The sequence below is a fragment of the Typopeltis vanoorti genome, chromosome 17 (assembly GCF_054136105.1).
Source record: "Typopeltis vanoorti isolate ZY-2024b chromosome 17, IOZ_Tvanoo_1.0, whole genome shotgun sequence".
Taxonomy (NCBI): domain Eukaryota; kingdom Metazoa; phylum Arthropoda; class Arachnida; order Uropygi; family Thelyphonidae; genus Typopeltis; species Typopeltis vanoorti.
The window spans coordinates 6,501,885-6,522,378 of record NC_143565.1 but is presented as its reverse complement, the minus strand read 5'-3'; the positions used below and the strand labels follow the sequence as shown (position 1 = coordinate 6,522,378).

At 35.2% G+C, this 20,494-nt stretch overlaps 1 protein-coding gene across 1 annotated transcript in view; it reads right to left on the bottom strand.

The window, feature by feature from the left end:
• The window catches only part of LOC150097114 (putative ATP-dependent RNA helicase DDX5), a 226,691-nt gene extending 214,839 nt beyond the window's left edge, over positions 1–11,852 (bottom strand). Inside the window, exon 1 of the mRNA XM_090407103.1 lies at positions 11,508–11,852. Coding sequence (XP_090263229.1) covers positions 11,508–11,539 — 32 coding nt within the window. The 5' untranslated portion in view covers positions 11,540–11,852. The remainder of the gene's footprint in view (positions 1–11,507) is intronic.
• Positions 11,853–20,494: the final 8,642 nt, after the last annotated feature.

Sequence of the window (20,494 nt, the reverse complement as noted above, 5' to 3'; positions counted from 1 at the left end):
GGACAGACTTATGTGTTCGTCGAACATGTTGTTTATTATTTTAACGGTATAATAGAACACGGAAACTAAGTAAATAATTAATTTATTAACTTGATGCTGATATTTCGCTGGTATTATAACCAGCATCTTCAGAGCACAAAAACACTGTTTGTCACAATACGCGAGACTTAAACAACATGGTGTACTTAAACAAAATTGTAGCAGCAACACAAAGACTAAAGTCCTGATTTTGGCGCCCTCTATCTAAATAAAAAAAATAAAAAAAAAAAAAAAAAACTATCATATATTACTAGAGTCCTGAAAAATGCTAGTTTTTTCTTAATATGACTATCTCCCAGATCTTCGGCAAGTTAATACAGCCATATTTGTTGAGATTTGGAGTGTGTTTTAGGGCTTCTGTCGCCTCTAAGAACAATCTCTCTGATTTATATGGGTTTCTGTGTAGTACTTTTGTGTTTTTCCAGTTGATCCTGTGTGCAGGGGTATCCAGAGCATGGTCTGCTAGGCCCGACTTCCCATAATGATAATTCCGGACGTATCGTTTATGTTCGCTGATGCGGATATTCACAGTTCTTCCTGTTTGACCGTAGTAGGCTTGATTGCATGAGCAGGGTACTTGGTAGACTCCTGGATGTGATAAAGGAGGAATGCTGTCCTTGGGTGAGCGGATGAGGGTGGCTAATTTGCTACATGGTCTGAATGTAGTGCGTAGTTTATGTTTATTGAGAATTCTTGAGATCTTTTCGGATGTGCCTTTAATGTAAGGGATGGTGACTGTTTTGTTGTAGTTCTCTGTGGTGGATGGTGGGAGGGGTTTCTTAGGAGTGTTTAGTATTTTGTTTATTTTATGTGGATTGTAGCCGTTGGCCAAGAAGGTGTGGCGTGAGTCAGTTCAGCAGTAAGAGCCTTGTCATTGGAACAGATTGCTCTCGCTCTATGGGTTAGCGTTTTTAATATGCCATATTGTTGAGAAGGATGATGGTGTGATTGTTTGTGTAAGTATCTGCCTGTATGTGTGGGTTTTCTAAAAACTGAAAATGATAAGGAACCATCTGAGAGACGTGTGATGAGTGTATCCAGGAAGGGCAGACAGTTGTTGGCTTCCAGTTCCATAGTAAAGTGGATTTTTAAAGTGGATAGAGAGTGCCAAAATCAGGACTTTAGTCTTTGTGTTACTGCTACAATTTTGTTGAAGTACACCATGTTGTTTAAGTCTCGCGTATTGTGACAAACAGTGTTTTTGTGCTCTGAAGATGCTGGTTATAATACCAGCGAAATATCAGCATCAAGTTAATAAATTAATTATTTACTTAGTTTCTGTGTTCTATTATACCGTTAAAATAATAAACAACATGAATATATATTGCTTCCAATTGAGCAGTCTATATCCTGATGAATGAATCAGTCATATATAATCAGTTGCATGAAGAGCACAAGTTGCAGACAAGGAAAGTAACTGATTTGGTAAAGATAGCAAGATGCAATCCAGTTATATGATGTTAATGGATGGAAATAGGAGATTGGCAACTGCTACATGGGGCAGTCAAGCTATTCATAAGAGTATTTCATCCTCATTAACATGACATCGAGAGTAGCTCAACTGTAATAGAAACAGGGGAAAATGAGCTGCTGGTGAACAAGCAACAGATATAGAGAATTACATAAATGATGCCAATAAGGCACTAAGACTGGATGATATATCGCTGTGTATCTTAATGTTCTGGGGAGTTAATGGGACCCTTAGCATACCTGTTTAAGAAGGCTTGCAATAAGTACCAAAAGAGTTTAATAAGGGTAAAATTGTTCCACTTCACAATAAGGCTACAAATTATAGGTCAATCTGTATATCTAGAGTTGTGGTTAAGATGTTAAACAGTCTAATGAGTGCTAAGACACAGAACTGGATTGGGAAGTATTCTATTCTCTGTGATGGTCAGCATGGAGTCTGTTAAAAAGAGGTTTTTAATGATTTACTTATTATCCTAACAGAAAGTGCCAAATGTCCGGGGCAAGGGGAATGCATATATTTAGAGAGATAGTGGTGTTAATATTTAGAGAGATTTTTATATAGTGACGTTTATATAATATTAATCCTACCGGCTGCGCCATTGTTTAAATATAGGATTTTTATTTATTAAATAGATTAAATATTTAATCTCTTTTTTTCTAACAATTATTTTTTTTTATTTCCGAGTGTACATTTATTGCACAAGGGTTCACTCCGATTGGTGCAATGACATCTTTTTTACTATTTCTTTCAGAATCCAAATAATCACTGACTCAAGACCAAAATAAACATATTTAATTAAACAAAAACAATATATATACACTTCAAACAAAACTATAACTAACTACAGAATTAATTGGATCCAAGGCCTTTTTTAAAAATAAACTTACACATAAGACTAGACTAAATACTTTGTTTTCACAATGAAAAAATGTTCATATTCAGTTTCTCTCTCTGTCAAAGCCCTTTTCTGAAGATATATGACTTTATTCTTCATTTTTTCAGGATCCTTTCTCATCACTTATGTAGCACACATTAATTCTTCCTAACTTAATTCTGTCTCTTTTTAGTAGAAATAATAGTTAGATCCGGCATCCTTAATACAGATGAAACTTCCTAATCAGTTTTCTTGAACATTCCTTTAGAACGTAAATAGCAACTTCTTTTATTCACTAATGCTTATTGACAGTCTTAACTCTTCCACTTTAAAAAAACTTACAGTTCTATGATTCCCTTTTCGGAATCTACTATAAATCTTCCGATTAGTGTTTCCTCAAATATTCCTTTTAAAATAATCTATAGCAATATTTTCTTTCATTTTTCAATACTTATTCCACTTTGAAACTTCATAGTTCCACGATTCCTTTTTTGGAATATGCTATTAATTTTCCTCTGACTGTCACATAAAAAAACTCAAATTCCTCCAAATCTAAATATCTGCCGGTCTGTGTTCTAATTTCCTTCCGAACGCTCTCTTGTTTACTCTTCTCGTTACTCAGATACCGAACGCTTTCTGTCAGCTGTCAATCACACATCAAACTTCTCGGCAAGCATGTGCACTCTTTAAAAATGGCAAGCGAGAAACTAGGTATAATGGCTGATCACGTCTCCATTAGTGACAAGAGAATGTCTTCATAAAACGCAACTTAATATTTTAAACTGCTATAAAAATTTTTAAAGTAATACAACTATTCAAATCCGATAAGTATATAAACTTTTTAACTGCTTTACGTATCACTTTTGACAAAACAATTTCAATAACGGGCACATCGCAAGTGCCGACAATGCTGTTATGAAACTAAAACTAATAAACATACTACATAAATAATATGCAAAAATATTCAGAATTTTAAATTATAATTATTTTTTGCATCAGTTTCATCTTTCTCTGAAAAAAAAAAAAATTTTTTTTAATTACTTAACCTATATTTAACAAATCTTTAATGCTTATTCCTATATCTAAAATAATAACATGATTCCTGTTGATCATTATTTACGCTCTCGGAATCACTAGTTTCAGAATCATCTGATGCTAGAGACAATTCAGAATTTACATCTTCCAATTTACTATACTTACAAATCTCATTTCTATACTTTTCAAATATTATATTTAAACTATTTGAATTATGCCCTAAATCTACAGAATCATCACTATCAGAATCAAATTCTACAGGTTTCTGAGATTCATTGTCCTTACTAACTATATTAGAGGTATTTTCACATTCCTCTGATTTATTTAACTCTAAGTTAACTAACCTATGATATTCTGCTATAATTTCATCATTGTTAGAGTCAGTTTGATTATCATCACTCTTACATTGTACATTATCTGAATTATGTGTCTTGGGATTCCTAAAATTTCCTGCATTAGGTTTTGTTTTACCCAAATTACATTTTCTCCTTTGCTGCATATTTGAAATATGAGCTTTAAAACAACTCCCTTTCCTACAATTTGATTGTGAACAAGATGCACAATTAGTACTAGGAAAACAACGCTCATCTTTCAATATTCTATTCATATTGTCTCCTAATATAACTAAATTTCTACTCCCTAAAAAGTACCTTTTTAACCTATCAGAATGTACATTTATAATTTTACTAGGATTTTTGACATCTTGAATCCTAAAATTCACAGGAGAAAATTTTTCTAGAATTCTATATGGACCTAAAGCTTTACTTCCTAATTTTCCAACCCTTTTTATACTAGATTTATCATCTAACAATACTAAATCTCCTTGTGAAAATGACATACTTTCTAAAACGATTTATATACTGCCTAGTTTTCTGAGAACTAGGCAGTATATAAATCGTTTTAGAAAGTATAAATTATTTCACCTACTATACAGATTAGTAGGTGAAATAACTTACTTATTTCACCTACTAATCTGTGAGTAGTGGAAAACTTATCTACTACTGTTTCAAGATACTCATTTATGTCATTGTATCTTGTATTAAGAATGACTGAAACAAGTTCATTTGGAAAGATTGGATCAAAGCCATATAAAGCAAAAGATGGTATTTCCTTGATAGCAGAATGAAAAGCAGATCTACATGCAAATAATGCTTGAGAAAGATATGTGTCCCAATCATTCATTTTAGTGTTTGCCAGATTGGAAAGCATTTGCTTTATATTTTTATTTAGCATTTCACACATACCATTACACTGTGGGTGGTAAGGTGTAGTAAAAATCTTCCTAACGTTGAGTAATTTACATAGCTGTAACAACAGTTCAGATGTGAAATTTGCTCCTTGATCTGAAAGTAAGGTCTGAGGAGTTCCATATCTACAAATTATGATATTCAAGAACTTTCTTGCAATAGTTTTTGCAATTCGATCCTTCATCGACAGTGCTTCAGGAAATCTAATTAGCATATCTATGGCTACTAGAATGTACCTATTGCCTTTTTTAGTAATTGTCAGTAGACCTACTACATCAATAGCAACAGCCTGAAAAGGTCTAGTTGGAATTGGAAATGGTTGTAATGGAGCTTTTCCTCTAAAAGGGGATCTTATTTGGCACTTATGGCATGATATGACATATGTTACTCTTCATACCTTTCCAGATATAACGATCCTTTATTCTTTCCCAAGTTCTAGAAAATCCTTGGTGTCCTGCCAAGTCTGAATCATGGAAAGTGTACATAATCCAAGGAATCATTTTAGTTGGTGCCAATATTTTCACTTTCAACCTTCCATCTGTCCAGATGAGAGTAACCCATCTTTATATTATCTAAATATAAGTTTTCCAGGTTTAAAAATGTACCCAGTTGAGTTTCAACCTTCAATACTGCTTCATAAATAGTTTTAAGTATGGGATCATCTTTCTGAGCTTGGACAATCTCACTCTTTTCCCAAATTTGTGAACTAGGTTCCTTATTCTTTAGAGTCTCAATATTAAACACTTGATCATTATCATCAGGGTGTTTAAAATCTTCAGGAGATTGCTCTAATTTTCCATTATCACCTGATGTCCTGTCCAAACGGCATTCTAGTCCACATAAGACACTGTATTATCACCAAAATTGCATGCAAAACCATGACGTTTCAGAAAATCAATTCCAAATATTACTTGTACATTTGGATTAGATGATTCTGGAAGAACTATTAATGGATGACAAACTTTCAGTGAAAAACAAGTAATTGAGATAAAAGCATCTATTTGCTTATTAGCAAAATAAATATATTTAATAAAACAAAAATATATATACACTTCAAACAACTTTCACAAAACTATAACTAACTACAGAATTAAATGGATCCAAGGCCTTTTTTAAAAATAAACTTACACTTAAGACTAGACTAAATACTTTGTTTTCATAATGACAAAATGTTCATATTCAGTTTCTCTCTCTGTCAAAGCCCTTTTCTAAAGATATATGACTTTATTCTTCATTTTTTCAGGATCCTTTCTCATCACTTATGTAGCATACATTAATTCTTCCTAACTTAATTCTGTCTCTTTTTAGTAGAAATAATAGTTAGATCCAGCGTCCTTAATACAGATGAAACTTCCTGATCAGTGACAAATGTCCGGGACAAGGGGAATGCATATGCAGTGGTATACCTAGATTTTGCAAAGGCTTTTGAAAGGTTACCATACAATTTGTTCTAAAATCAGAATACTAGGGTTATGCAGATGATGCAAAATTGGAGAGAACAATGAGGAGTCAGATGTTTCGGCCTTAAAGGAACATTTCAATAGACTGCATGAATGGAACCACCAGTTCAACAATGCAAAGTTTAGAGTCCTAAAATTCGTTAGTCAAAGTCAGGATGTAAAGAATACTCATCATCAAATTCCTGCCATGTACCTCAAGGGGTGTACAGGATATGATAATACTACATGAAAAATTTACATCATCACTAACTTCCTATCTACAATTTTCCTCCAAATCATTCTGTTACTTGTCAAGACTCCAACATTATCAGATCTTATATTTCTATAGTCTAAGGCACTTTGTACCATATCAATCCATCTATATCTTGGTCTTTCTCTGGGTCGTTTTCCTGCCAACTTGGCAGAGAACACTTGTTTTGCTAATCTTTCCTTGCCTATTCTGTTTAAGTGATCAATACCACCTGAGATTAGCTCATCTAATGCATTCCTGAATGCTGACAATGTCAAGTTCTTTCCTAATATCCTCATTTTTAATATGATATTGCCATTGATGCCATCTGTTCATGCCTCTATCTTTCTCAGGACTCTCATATCTGCGGTCTCTAGTCTTTGGTCAAGTGTTTTACTTCTGACCCAGCTCTCAGATTCATAAGTTAAAACTGGTTTGAACACTGTCTTGTATACAAGCTAACTTCGTGTTCCGACTAATTTCTCTCTTATTCCATATGAATTTATTCATTTGACTTCCTACTATACCAGCTTTGTTGATTCTGTTGTCTATTTCTATATTTAATTTACCATCTTCACTAAAAATCATGCTTAAGAAGCTGAAATGTTTTACTTGCTCCACAGGTTCTCCATTCTCAACACAGTTGACATTTTCAATGATTCTGCCTATTTTCATTGTCTTTGTCTTTTTATTGCTAACCTTCATACCATATCTATTACAACACTTATTCGATTTAGTCAGAGAATCTTGAAGACTTGTAGCGGATTTATTTAGAAGTATGACATCGTCTGCATAAAGCAAAGAGCTGACATTACATCTTCCATTTTGATATCAGGTTTAATACCACTTTCCGTCATAATGCGATTTATATAGATAATGAATAACAGAGGGTATAATGTACATCCTTGTCTCACACCAGATTTAACATTCCATCTTCCTGTACTTCCTTCAATTCTAACTGCTGACTTACAACTCAAATAAAGACTAAGTATTGCTTGAAGTAATGCCCCATTGACACCATATAACTGTAGCGTATTGCATAGCTTCTCTCTTGGCACCTTGTCATATGTCTTTTCCAAATTGACAAAACTTAAATTTTTGGTAAATCTGTATTTACCAAAAATACAGATCTTCATTCTATTCCCATGATTTCTCCACTATTCGTCGTAAAATGAAGATCTGATCCTGACAGTCTCTATTTGACCTGAATCCAGCTTGTTCTTCACCAAGCTTTTCTTCCACAATTCTTCTCAACCGTTTCTCAAGTATACTTGCATAAATCTTACCAGGAACACTCAGTATGGATATACCTCTGTAATTCTCACATTCAGTTTTATTTCCCTTTTTATATATGGGTACTATGAGAGCTCTACTCCAATCATCGGGAATTCGTCCCTCTGTCCAGGCCTTCTGAACTATGCAGTGTAGCCACTGTAAGACATTTATACCTCCATACTTGAGCATTTCTGGTCAAATATCATCTACTCCTGCTGCCTTTCCACATTTCAAGCCCTTGATGGCTTTTTCTACTTCAAGTATGGATATATTCCTGACTGCATGCCTGGTCAGTGTTTTTTTTTTTTTTTTTTAATCACTGTGCTGTCATCACTGCTTGTTTCATTTAGCAGTTTTTCAAAGTAATTACTCCATACTTCAAGGATATCTTTTTTTCCCCCGTTTTCATGTCACCTTTATCATCTCTAACTCCTTTTACAGCACTCTTTCCTCCATTCCTAAGCTTCTTCAACAACCTCCAGAATATTTTGCCACCTTCTTAAAGAATACACTTATTATGAAAATTCTGAAGGAGATAGAGGAGATGAGAGATTAACCAGATGAGAGATGAGTCAGATGTTTCGGCCTTACAGGAACATTTGACTAGACTGTATGAGTGGAACTGCCAGTTCAGCATTGCAAAGTTTTAAGTCCTAAAATTTGTTAGTCCAGGACAGGATGTAAAGAATACACTTAATATGAAAATTCTGAAGGAGGTATAATAAATTTAGTTTAATCCTTTATCCCAGTGTGAGCAAACAAAGTTTGCGCCTGAAAGTATCTTCAGGACTGGGGTAAGGTGGTACAACACCAGGGAACTCCTTGCAAAGGTGGAGCAAGCTACTAACACTCCTATCTCAGTATCTCCCATAATGCAAAACATCTCCTTGCGGATATGTCTAATGTTATGCATTAAGGGAAGGGCCACAACCCAGACTAGTTTCGACCTTTATTGAGGTCTCTTCAGTGAGAGCCAGGCCCAAGTGGAGATACCAGGCAGAAGCATTAGCAGGTCATCTCTACCTATAGGAGTTGCCAAATGGTGTGCCACCCTTTTTTTAATAAATTACTCTAGATTTAGAGAAAGATGTTGAAAGTTTATTTTTCACTTGGTTAGAGTATAATAAATTTAGTTTAATCCTTTATCCAAGTGTGAGCAAACAAAGTTTGCGCCTGAAAGTATCTTCAGGACTGGGGTAAGGTGGTACAACACCAGGGAACTCCTTGCAAAGGTGGAGCAACTTGCTCCACCTTTGCGAGGAGTGCCCTGGTGTTGTACATCCAATTATAGCAATGAAGCAGAGGCACTTGACATGATAAAATAAAGTACTTATGGTTCCATTATATAACATCTTGATCAAGCCACACATGAATTACAGTGCACAGACCTGGTTTTCATGGGGATAAGGATATTAAGAAGTCAAGAATGAGGATATTGAGACATGAAGAGTGTGTCGAGAGAGAATTCACTACATCAGTTCTGTCTCTGGAACATGGGATATAAAGACAGATTGAGGGAATGCAATTTGTAGACGCTTATGAATTACAAGCCAATGTGTGAGGGATTGTTACCAGGTAAATATGGAAGAAATTTTTCATATGAGACAGAAGTAAAAGGCTGTTCCCTGGAAACTGTGTAAGCAGGGTATGAACAAGAGAACAAGAATCAGGTTCTTTGCATGGAGAGTGACTAAATGAAATGTATTGTCTCAGAGTGTGGTAAATGCAGATAGACTGAATGAGTTTAAAGCACGATTTGATAACTTCTGTGTATCAAGCACATGCGTCCTACAATGTGACTGTATGAAGGTCTAGTGTCAATAATAAGTGCCATATCAAAATATACTCATTTCAACTTAGAATCAATGTTACAAGGGTCAAACTGCAGCCAGAGCGAGGGGGGGGGGGAGGTCCAGAGAAGATTAACAACCTGAATTCATGATTCAAGTTACTTCATGAGGAGTCCCAGTAATGGAAAAGCTAGTACTTTAGTAACTCATTAAGCACTACTTTGCCACTGCTGTGACTCTTCATATAGTAAAAGATATATACATAAATAAAGTTCAGGTGCATACACATTTTCTCCTACCAAATGTCAAGTAGTAATAATAATATACGACTAATCCCCTTCTGATTACACTTCCACTGTAAGCCTAGAAAACGTAAAAGTAGCAATCTTAACCCTGCAATGCTCCCTGGGGGTGACACGTTACCATGTGACTCCATTTTCTTCTACACATTAGTCGCGGATGTGCACAGCGCTTCCCCCACCCAGCTATACTCTAACCAACAATCGCTCTCCACATCAGTCAATGAGCGAGTGTATTTCATGAAGTATGTGTCATTCTGCAACGCCATTGGGGTGATAGCATACCCCAGTGAGCATTAGTGTATAGCTGGGTGGGGGAAGCGCTGTGCTAGGTAGGCAGAGCGCTTCCCCCGCTGTGCTAAATTTGTGGTAGGCACCACAGCTATTTCTATGAATGCACAGTGACAAGAAAGTTGATGAGGTCTCTAAGCAACCAGAAGTTATACTTTTTTATAACAACACAAAAGGTGGTGTTGACAGTTTCGACCAGATGGCTCACAACTACACAAAAAGCCACAAAACCAGAAGATGGCCTCTGCGCTATTTTTATGGGATGCTGGATCAAGCAGGAATCAACTTGCAGATAATTCTCCAGTCAGCAACTAAGAAAAAGATGATCAGGTGCCAATACTCGAAGAATTTGGGCTTGAATCACACCACATGAAAAGGAGACTGGCTCAGCCACTGTCTAGAGAACTTACAAATATCATAAAGAAAGTTCTGAATATCCAAGGCGATGAAAACACCAATGCTGGTCCTGCTGAGGTTGAGGGACCTCCAGAACCCAAAGTGAAGAAACAAGCTAGATGTCAGCTCTGTCATGAGCCAAGGATCGGAAAACCAAAGTCCGTTGTTCGGTATGTGACATTTTTGTGTGCGTGTGTGTGTGTGTGTGGATCACAAGAAAGACATTTGTGATGAATGTGCTAGAAAGAATTAACGTTCTACATGGTTTATAAACCGATTTTGATGCATTTTAGACATTTATTATATTTATCAACTACAAATCATTCATATGGTAGAAAAATGTTTCATTTTTGCGTAATATATTACTAAAGCAAACATCAATTTTTGACACTTGTATGTTTTGTGTAAATCAGTGCGTCATTTGTATTGCAAGGAGTTTTTTTTTTTTATTCATGTACATTTTAACTGAAACCTAAACACATTTGCACAAGAAAAATTAGGATATATTCTTTTTTTTTATGTTTTCGTTAGAAAGTATGACACTTGGTAAATATCATTAAAAATTTTAAATTACATAATATTGCATTTTATTTTTCCTTTCAAAATATCGTAGTAGGTAAAATCTGTTAATAGCTTGGGCAATCTAAATAACAATAAGAATTTCAATTACCTATAGTGGAGGGGGTAGGGGGGAAGAAATGTCGCGGGGTGACAGCATACTATAGATGAGCAGTGATGATGATGTCTAAAAAAGGGTGGGCAGTCAAGGGTTAATCATGCATAACATCCTGATTCTGATAACTTGAAAAAACGATTCAACCATGCGTTCGATGCACTTATTTCAATTATATACCTCACTTCTTCTTTATAATAAAATGACTAAATTCAGTAACTTCTTTTATTTACAATTATATGGATAAGCGTTTACCACATACAATAGAAATGTTTCAATTAGTTATATTCTCATACTTTCATATTCTCAATCTCATGCAACCCGACACGTCAGATGAAGTAGAACGGCAGTTTCAAAATCCAATGCCAATAAACATGAACAAAAACTTCCGCTGTTGCCTTATATAGGTTAATTAACGAAATACTTACCCTCGCCGATCTGTCCTTTCTCTAAATGCCATTATAAAAATGTTCGAATTAAATTATTAAAATACACGATTATGTTGTACAAATCGCTTACAGCAGTTCTTCTCAAAATGGCGGTTGACACAGGAACTGTTTCGCTATTACTTGTATTAAGCAGAAATATACCGAACTTAGTGCGTTTTACAATTTTCTTGCAAGAAAAAATTACGCTCAAATTTAAACGATCATTTTCAATAAATAAATAAATTTTGTCATAAACAAAAACGTATAATTTGCAAATATTTAAATTCGTCTCATTAGTGACACCTCTGTTCCTTATATTGATACCGCTTTGACTGATGTCATACAAAAACCTTCCGCCACAAAAGAGTGATGACTTCAATTAGATAGGCCAAGATTTATTCTTGCATCCATGTAAATATTAGTATGATTGCATGAATCAAATGAATATATATATATATATATATATATATATATATATATATATATATATATATATATATATATATATATATATATATATATATATATATAAATAAGTTTAATGACTATTACCGAGAGAAAAGATGGCAAGATATATTTAACAATATACTACTAGTTTACTAGTTTCGTTACAAGAACATCATCAGGTATCATACTCAAAGAAGTATATAAAAAACTACAGAGACTTAACATTGTACTAACAGAACAAGTGAAAAACAGTAGCATGTTTGAAAAAATGCAAGTATGAGTTCCATACAAACGAATACTACGCGCTGTCGCGAGTGCGCCAGTACTGAACAGAAGCAACGTGTGCGTCCGAGAGATTGTAACTTAGGCTGTTATTGATATGAGAGGAATCTAGAGAAATTTCTCTTGATTCAACAATCTTTCTTTCCAGTTCATCGTAGCACACATGGATATTAGCAGTTTGAGTCCAGTTTACAATGTGCTGGCGGCCTTCGTCTGAGTTAGCAGAAAAGAGAACGTGGCTAGAGAGAGCGCTAGCTCTAGTCCTGTTATAGGAGATATCTCTACGGTGTTCATCCAAACGTAGAAGGATGGATTTAGCAGTCTGTCCATAATATGGCTTTCCGCAATCACATAAAATCTTGTAGACTCCTGGAAACTGAGTAGGAAGATGTTTCTGTTTATATTGGCAAAGTAATGAACGAAGTTTTGGAAGCGTAGTGTAGCACGTTTTGAAGTTAAATTTCTTGAGAATGTTAGCCAGTTTTGGTGAAAGAGAGCTGATGTAAGGTAAGGAGATGAAGGCTCTTGGGAGAGGGGGATCTTCAGCAGTAGTTGAGTGCCTGGGGGAAAGAAATTTGTCAATCTTCTTTGGAGAGAAGCCATTGTTGATAAACGTTTTTTTAAGAAAACTGAGTTCATTTATAATTTCTGTTTCTTCTGTAAGTAATGATTTGGCTCGGTGGGCTAAAGTGGAAATAATACCACATTTTTGTGGGGGATAATGATGGGAGGAAGCATGAAGGTATCTGTCAGTATGAGTAGGCTTTCTAAAAATTGAGATTTTAATGTTCTCAGCACATCTGGTAAGTTTGAGGTCTAAAAAGGGAAGACAGTCATCCGATTCCAGTTCGAGGGTGAAAGAGATTTTTTCGTGGCATTTGTTTAGGTGGTCTAAAAATAAATAGAGGTTATTGACGCCGTCTTCCCAGATGAGGAAAATATCATCAATATATCTGAACCAGACTTTTGGTTTAAAGTGAAAGGAGTTAATAGCTTTTCCTTCAAATTCGTTGAGAAATATATCCGCAAGAATCGGAGAGAGTGGGCTGCCCATAGCCAGACCTGAGTTTTGTAAGTAGATCTTGTTGTCATATTTGAAGTATCCTGACTTTATGCAATGGGAGAGAAGAGCAAAGAGTTTTTTTGATAATTTATTCTTGAGAAGATCGAGGACTTCTTGAGCAGGAACATTTGTAAAGAGAGAAACAATATCAAAACTGGCCATTAAATCTGATTTTTTAAGTTTGATGTCCTTGATTTTAGAAACAAAATCTGCAGAGTTTTTAATATGTGAAGAAGAAACTCCAGAAAGATTTCTTAGAAAACTCGCTAGAAATTTGGAGAGATTATAAGTGGGAGAGTGTATGCCCTCAACTATAGGTCTGAGTGGGCAGTTATTTTTGTGAATCTTGGCGAGACCATACAGTCGAGGTATCAAGGGATGAAGCGACCGAAGAGAAAGTCGAATGTTTTTTTGTAACTCTAAGGTGGTTTTTAATAAATTATTAAAATTATTATTTTAATATTCCAACCGAGTTAAAATGAATTGTCAAAATATATATATATATATATATATATATATATATATATATTCAAGTAATTCTACATATTCCAATTAAAGTGAAACTGCAAAAGGACCGCACGATGAAAGGAACGCCTTTCATCGTGCGGTCAAGCGCTGTAGAGTGCAAACGCCACTTCTACTGAGCTACACTGGCTGCTAGGGTGTAATAATGATGATGATGATGATGATGGAAGAATTTTTTATAAAGAAAGTCCTCGTCATGAAGAGAATTGAAGTTATTTTCCAAATGAAATTTCATATTCTCTACTGCAATTTTGCCCTTGAGATTTATCCTTATGATTTTATAAAAATATTGTTCTCAAAAATTAGTTTGCAAATTATTGAACTTTATTTTCATATTAGACTTACTTCAAGTGCTTGGTCAAATATAGTATACGATTTGCAGTTTCACTTTAATTGGAATATGTAGAATTACTTGAATATATATATATATATATATATATATATATATATATATATTTTGACAATTCATTTTAACTCGGTTGGAATATTATAAAATAAGTTTAATGACTATTACCGAGAGAAAAGATGGCAAGATATATTTAACAATATACTACTAGTTTACTAGTTTCGTTACAAGAACATCATCAGGTATCATACTCAAAGAAGTATATAAAAAACTACAGAGACTTAACATTGTACTAACAGAACAAGTGAAAAACTCCATATGCTACATATACCAAAACGTATATGTAGCATATGGAAGAGAAATTTTCACATACCTTTTTCTGGGTGTTGGGGCTTTTCTTCTTTATGCGATGTCCGAAAACTATTGAGTGTGTAGATGGGGGGGTCGGCAATTTGGGAGAATTAAATTAGAAAAACCCGGGTTTTTTCCAGTAATATATATATAAACATATATTATATTACTATATTATATAGGGTGGGGGAAAGGTGAAAGGGTTGATTATTTTTATAGGGGGGAAGGGAAAAGGGGGTTAACGGGGGTTCCCCTTCCACCTATATACGATTTGGTAAACTTACATCTACAATGCTCTAAGAATCCGTGAGTAAATAGCCAATGACATTTAAACAGGGGCACTCCTAAACTGAAGCAGGCAAAATAGCCGTAATTATAATAGTTTATTAAGAGGAGTAACATGGGAGTTTTCCCCAGAAATAATATACTTAAAAAAATTATTATATAGAAAAATATATGTATATAATTTTACAACCAACTCTTGATGTTATAGTAAGTGAAATAAGATCATAGCGCTAGAGAGGTAGTATTTGAAAGTACTCTAAGATATATAACAATATCGTACAACATAGTGTTAAATAGGGAAAAGTGCATATCAAAACAGGTGTTTTTAATAATTTTAAGGAGCTTTTTGATTTTAGTTTAAGATTTTATGAATAAGTATACACGTACTGTAATGGCAATTTTTTTATGTGCAAAACATCTTAAAAAATATATTTTGTAAACTGGTTTTAAGTTATCCAACATCAGAATTTTTCTTCAATAGCAGTTTTCAATCTATATTAGATTTATTTATTTTCTAATATTATCTATTTTAGATATATTTTATTTATCAAGTAAGTAATTTTGTTTTAATTTATTAACTTATTTTATAATTAAATCTATCGTATTTAATTCTAGAGTATCACTAGTCGTGAGAGAGATTATTATGGAAAAAAATACCCAAGTGGTCATGAAAAACGAAAGCGAAAACAAGAAAAAGAAGCGGCTGAGAAACGTCAAAGAAATTCACTGTTTAAATTTATAAAGTTATTATTATTATTATTATTATTATTATTATTATTATTCCTGACACCTCCAAGGAGTCTGAAGACTCATCGCGGGAGGACACCTACAACTGTCTCAACCACTACATCGAACCTCTACTACGAATCATCTCCATCAACGCCATCTACCGCCCACCTACCACTAGAACTAGCATTCTATGTCTGTAAATTGCGTGTGTTCGGAAAGGCCGATTTGTCTGTGTGCGGGATGAAAATCCGGAGTTTCCGGGAGAAAAAACCTTGCTACCACCGCATGAGATCGGCTAACTCACCTTCGATTGAAAATCGTCCAGATAAAGATTCCTCCCGTCGCGACGAGAAGAGAACTTAGGCCTATTCCAATCGAAGGGCACAATGCACCGTAGTTCTTCAAATTGCGCTACGGAGGCGTTGAAGTTGAACTCATATTTGTTCAGATATATCAGTTGATAACGGGAGTTCTGAAATAACTACAAACAGTTCTTCGGCTTCAAAATTAATTAATAATGAGAGTTCTGAAATACTCAGAGGAAGCGTAGAACATGACGCGTTTGGTCAAACAATGAGTATTGAAGATCCTAAAACTGAGACACCAGAGGAAGGTGAACTATTTACTGTTGATGATCCAGTAACATGGACCAAAATTTTGAACAATGCAACACTAACACAAATTGTACAACGTGTTCCACCGTCTCCTCCGACTGAAAATGATTTTCCAAAAGATCACAACAAGAGGTGTTTTGTTTTTCCACAGCTCACTGAGTTAGGACAATTGCAAACGGAGAGAAGCAAAACAAAAGATGGCTTGTATATTCAAACTCTTCCAACTCTATTTTTTGTTTTTGTTGCAAATTATTTTCTTCTGATGACAATGTTTTATCTAATAATGGCTTTTCTGACTGGCGACATGTAAGTGAAAGATTAAAGTCGCACGAACGAAATCCAGTGCACATGAAATGCACGTATTCATGGACACAAATGGACTCTAATCTAAAAAAGTGCAAGACAATTCATCAGCAAATCAAAATGTCATAAAATTTGAAGCAGAACAGTTAAGAAATGTTTTAAGATGAATAGTAGCAGCAATTCTTTATTTATCCGAACACAATTTAGCTTTCAGAGGTAATTTTGAAACTTTGTACACAGCCCATAATGGTAATTTTTTTTTACTCATAGAATTAATTGCAGAATTTCATCCACTTTTAAAAGATCATTCAATGCGATGTTCGAAAAAAAAAAAAATTATAGGTAAGAAACAAAATTCGTATCTATCACCCATTGTGCAAATAAATTAATTGTTGATATAGGAACCAAAATTCAACAAAATATTGTAAAAATGATACGACAGGCAAAGTACTATTCAATAATTCTCGATTGTATTCCTCATGTTAGTCATCAGGACCAAATTTCAGTAATTTTTTTAGATTTTTACATATATTTGAAGCAGATATTGAAATTCGTGAGATAAAAAAAGATGGATTTTTATTAATTTTTTTACAAAATAAAAGAATTGTATAGGATAGTTGATGGTAAAATTAAATACAGTATTACAAACAAATATAAATAAATTAATAAATATATTTATACAGGGTGTCCAAAAATTCACGCAAGATTTAAATTTAGCCCCATTTGTGCGGTAAAGTGTTGCCAACGAGAAAAAAAAGACAGCGTGACAGCTGACAGTTCAGGGTTATTAAAAATGGAGCGCTACACGAAAGAACAACGCATTTTCATTGTTGGGCATTATTTTAATAATAATGAAGGTTTGGCAGCCACAATTCGCAATTTTCGTACAAAATATGGTCGGAATTAACCCGGAATAGTGATTTAACTTCATCAACTGTGAAAAGATTAATTAAAAAATTCAAGGAAACTGGATCAATTAGTGATCTTATACACTCTGGCCGTCCGTCAACAAGTCGTTCAACAGAAAACATCAAGGCAGTTCGTGAGCGTTTTGCAGAGAGTCCAGGAACATCAATTCGGCACTGTGGTCTTGAATTGGTATTTTCGAGGAGCTCTCTACAGCGTATTCTCACGAAAGATTTGCATCTTTATGCTTACAAAGTTCAATTGATTCAAGAACTGAAGCCTACTGACCACACACAGCGAAGAGAGTTCGTTGAATGGATTATGGAACAACAACAAGTGGATGCCTATTTTTCGAACAAAATCATGTTCAGCGATGAGGCTCATTTTCATCTTGATGGCTTCGTTAATCGACAAAATTGTCGCATTTGGAGATCAGAAAATCCACGAGTGGTCGTTGAGAAACAAATGCATCCACAACGTGTCACTGTTTGGTGCGGATTTTGGACTGGAGGCATCATCGGTCCATTCTTCTTTGAAAATGCGGCTGGTAAGGCAATAACAGTTAATGGTGCTCGCTATCGCGACATGATAATCCAGGCTTTTGTGCCTAAACTGCAAGACATGGATGTGGACGTCATGTGGTTTCAACAAGACGGTGCCACATGCCAGACAGCCCGAGAAACAATTCAATTACTGCCTGAGTCATTTCCTGGTCGTGTAATTTCTCGATTTCGTGATCAGAATTGGCCGCCCAGATCATGTGACTTAACGCCGTTGGACTTTTTTCTTTGGGGTTTTTTGAAGTGTAAGGTTTATACCAACAAGCTCACGACCACCGACGCCCTGAAGGAGGAAACTGAGCGCTGTATCAACGAAATTCAGCCACATTTATGCAAAACGGTCACGGAAAATTTCGACAAAAGAGTGCGTATGTGCCAGCAAAGCCGTGGAGGCCATTTACCCGATATACTATTCCATGCATAATCCTATACTGTATACTTTATGAATCGATACGAATTTGCAATTTTAAATTAAAAACCTGTGTTTTTTATCAAAATTACTTCTTGCGTGAATTTTGGGACACCCTGTATATCAAGAAAAATTGGTGCTGCAGTTCCGCAGTGCCTATGCACAATCCTCCCCTGGGCACAACCACTTCCATATCCTTACATTATTATTATTACGTCATGCCTCCAGGGAGTCCAAAGACTCATCGAGAGACGGCATCTACTCTCTGTCTCAACCACTGAAATCAATCAGCTACAACGAACCGCAACTACAATCACCATCATCTACAGCCCACTACCACAACTCTCTCCGAAAATACTAAATCAAAAGCATCCATGCCCACGGCAGGATTTGAAAACACAGTCCTTTGGCTGGAGAGCAGATACTCTAACCACTCAGCCAACCAAGCCGGCAAGTTTCATGTTGAGTACTTCTTGTCATAGCAGCACTGCGATGTGCAACCCTAGCAATATACCCTCTCAACTTCAGTTTACTGTCAGACATCACTCCCAAATCTCTAATCTCATCCACTTCCTGCAGTACGGCGCCATCTTAGTAAACAGCCTTATATTTCTGCACTCCAAAATGCAACACCTTTCACTTATTCATATTAAAACTACAACCCCACACTTGTCTAAGAAAAAAGTCTATTCAAATCTTCCTGAAGGGAAATGACATCATCAGTGCTTCCTATAATTCTTCCCAACTTATCATCATCAGCAAATAACTGAAAATCCCCTAGTCAGTACACAGGATATATCGTTTACAAACAAGTTAAACAGCAAGGATCCAAGAACAGAACCAGAACCAGAGAGCCAATCTCTGATCCATCTAACCAATACTATCTATTCTTATCCTTGTAGCTTGTACACCAACTTATCATGTGGTAATCTATCAAACGCTTTTGCAAAGTCTAAGAATGCCACTGTGAATGATTCTCCATTTTCTAGCACACACTCGTCACCTTATCATAAAATGCAAGTAAATTACTGCAACAGAAACTACCCTTTATATATCCATGCTGACCATCATAAACAATGCCATGTCCATCAACCCAATTCGGTATCCTATTCCTTATCATTCTCTCAACACCTTGACCACAGTTATGCAGACTGGCCTATAGCAGGAAACTGCTGTGTTAAAACCATATGTCATTCATCCTGAATGAAGAGCCTTTAAAAGGAAACAATCCATTCAGGATTTAACAAGTCAGAAAAATCAGCTGAGAGAAAAAACTTGTACTCGAGCAGAAGAAATAAAGTACTAACTGTAAATAGAAATAGAATTACCTCATTTTAGTAGAATTGGATGGTGCGCTTTTCTCTTCGATGTCTGAATTTGTGCTGGTACTAAAGTGTGAGATGTCAGCATATGCTGTCTTCGCTCCCTCGCTGATAGTTCCGATGGAATAATATCGCGGACGTATACCAGAACCAGCAGAAGAAACAATGATGGCCCGAAACAGATCGAGAATAGACGAGGAAAAAACGCCAGGTGCAGAGCATAGCTTATTCTGGTGACCATAGTGACCCACCACGTGGACGCAAGCTAATTCACACAAAGAAGGACAGTTCAGACGGACCTGGAGATCCTGCCCCCAAAAATGGTAAAGTATAGATTTTGTTGTACGATTACCCAGTCGGTAAAATGGAAAGAACATTGTAGTGTAATAATCGAGTATGAACAGTATTTAAGAACTTTAAGTGATTATTTAGCAGTGGTTAATGTCCATAAGACAAATTGTCTATATAAGACATACTCTGGAATGATTATAGATGATTGTGACTAGTTTAATATGCAAGACTAACACAATAGGTAGAATATTGATTAGAAGTGTATAATGTGTAAATTGTGTGTGTTTAATCTCTAACTTAAAAAAAGGATGTATTGTTCATGCATTAGAGTATTAATCAGTTTGATACAGTTTGATTTAGCATGTCATTGAACTAATTGAAAGTGAGATTGGTCTAAGTAGATTCGAATAAATATGTTTTTTCTTCTATACTTGAGTTTTGCCTGTGATATGAATCAAAACTACCACTCATTAATCTGAACCATAGCGGGGGATTGAAAGAAAGGTATAACATGTTGTTATAGAGGTTACGACTGCAAACCAGAATTTACTTAC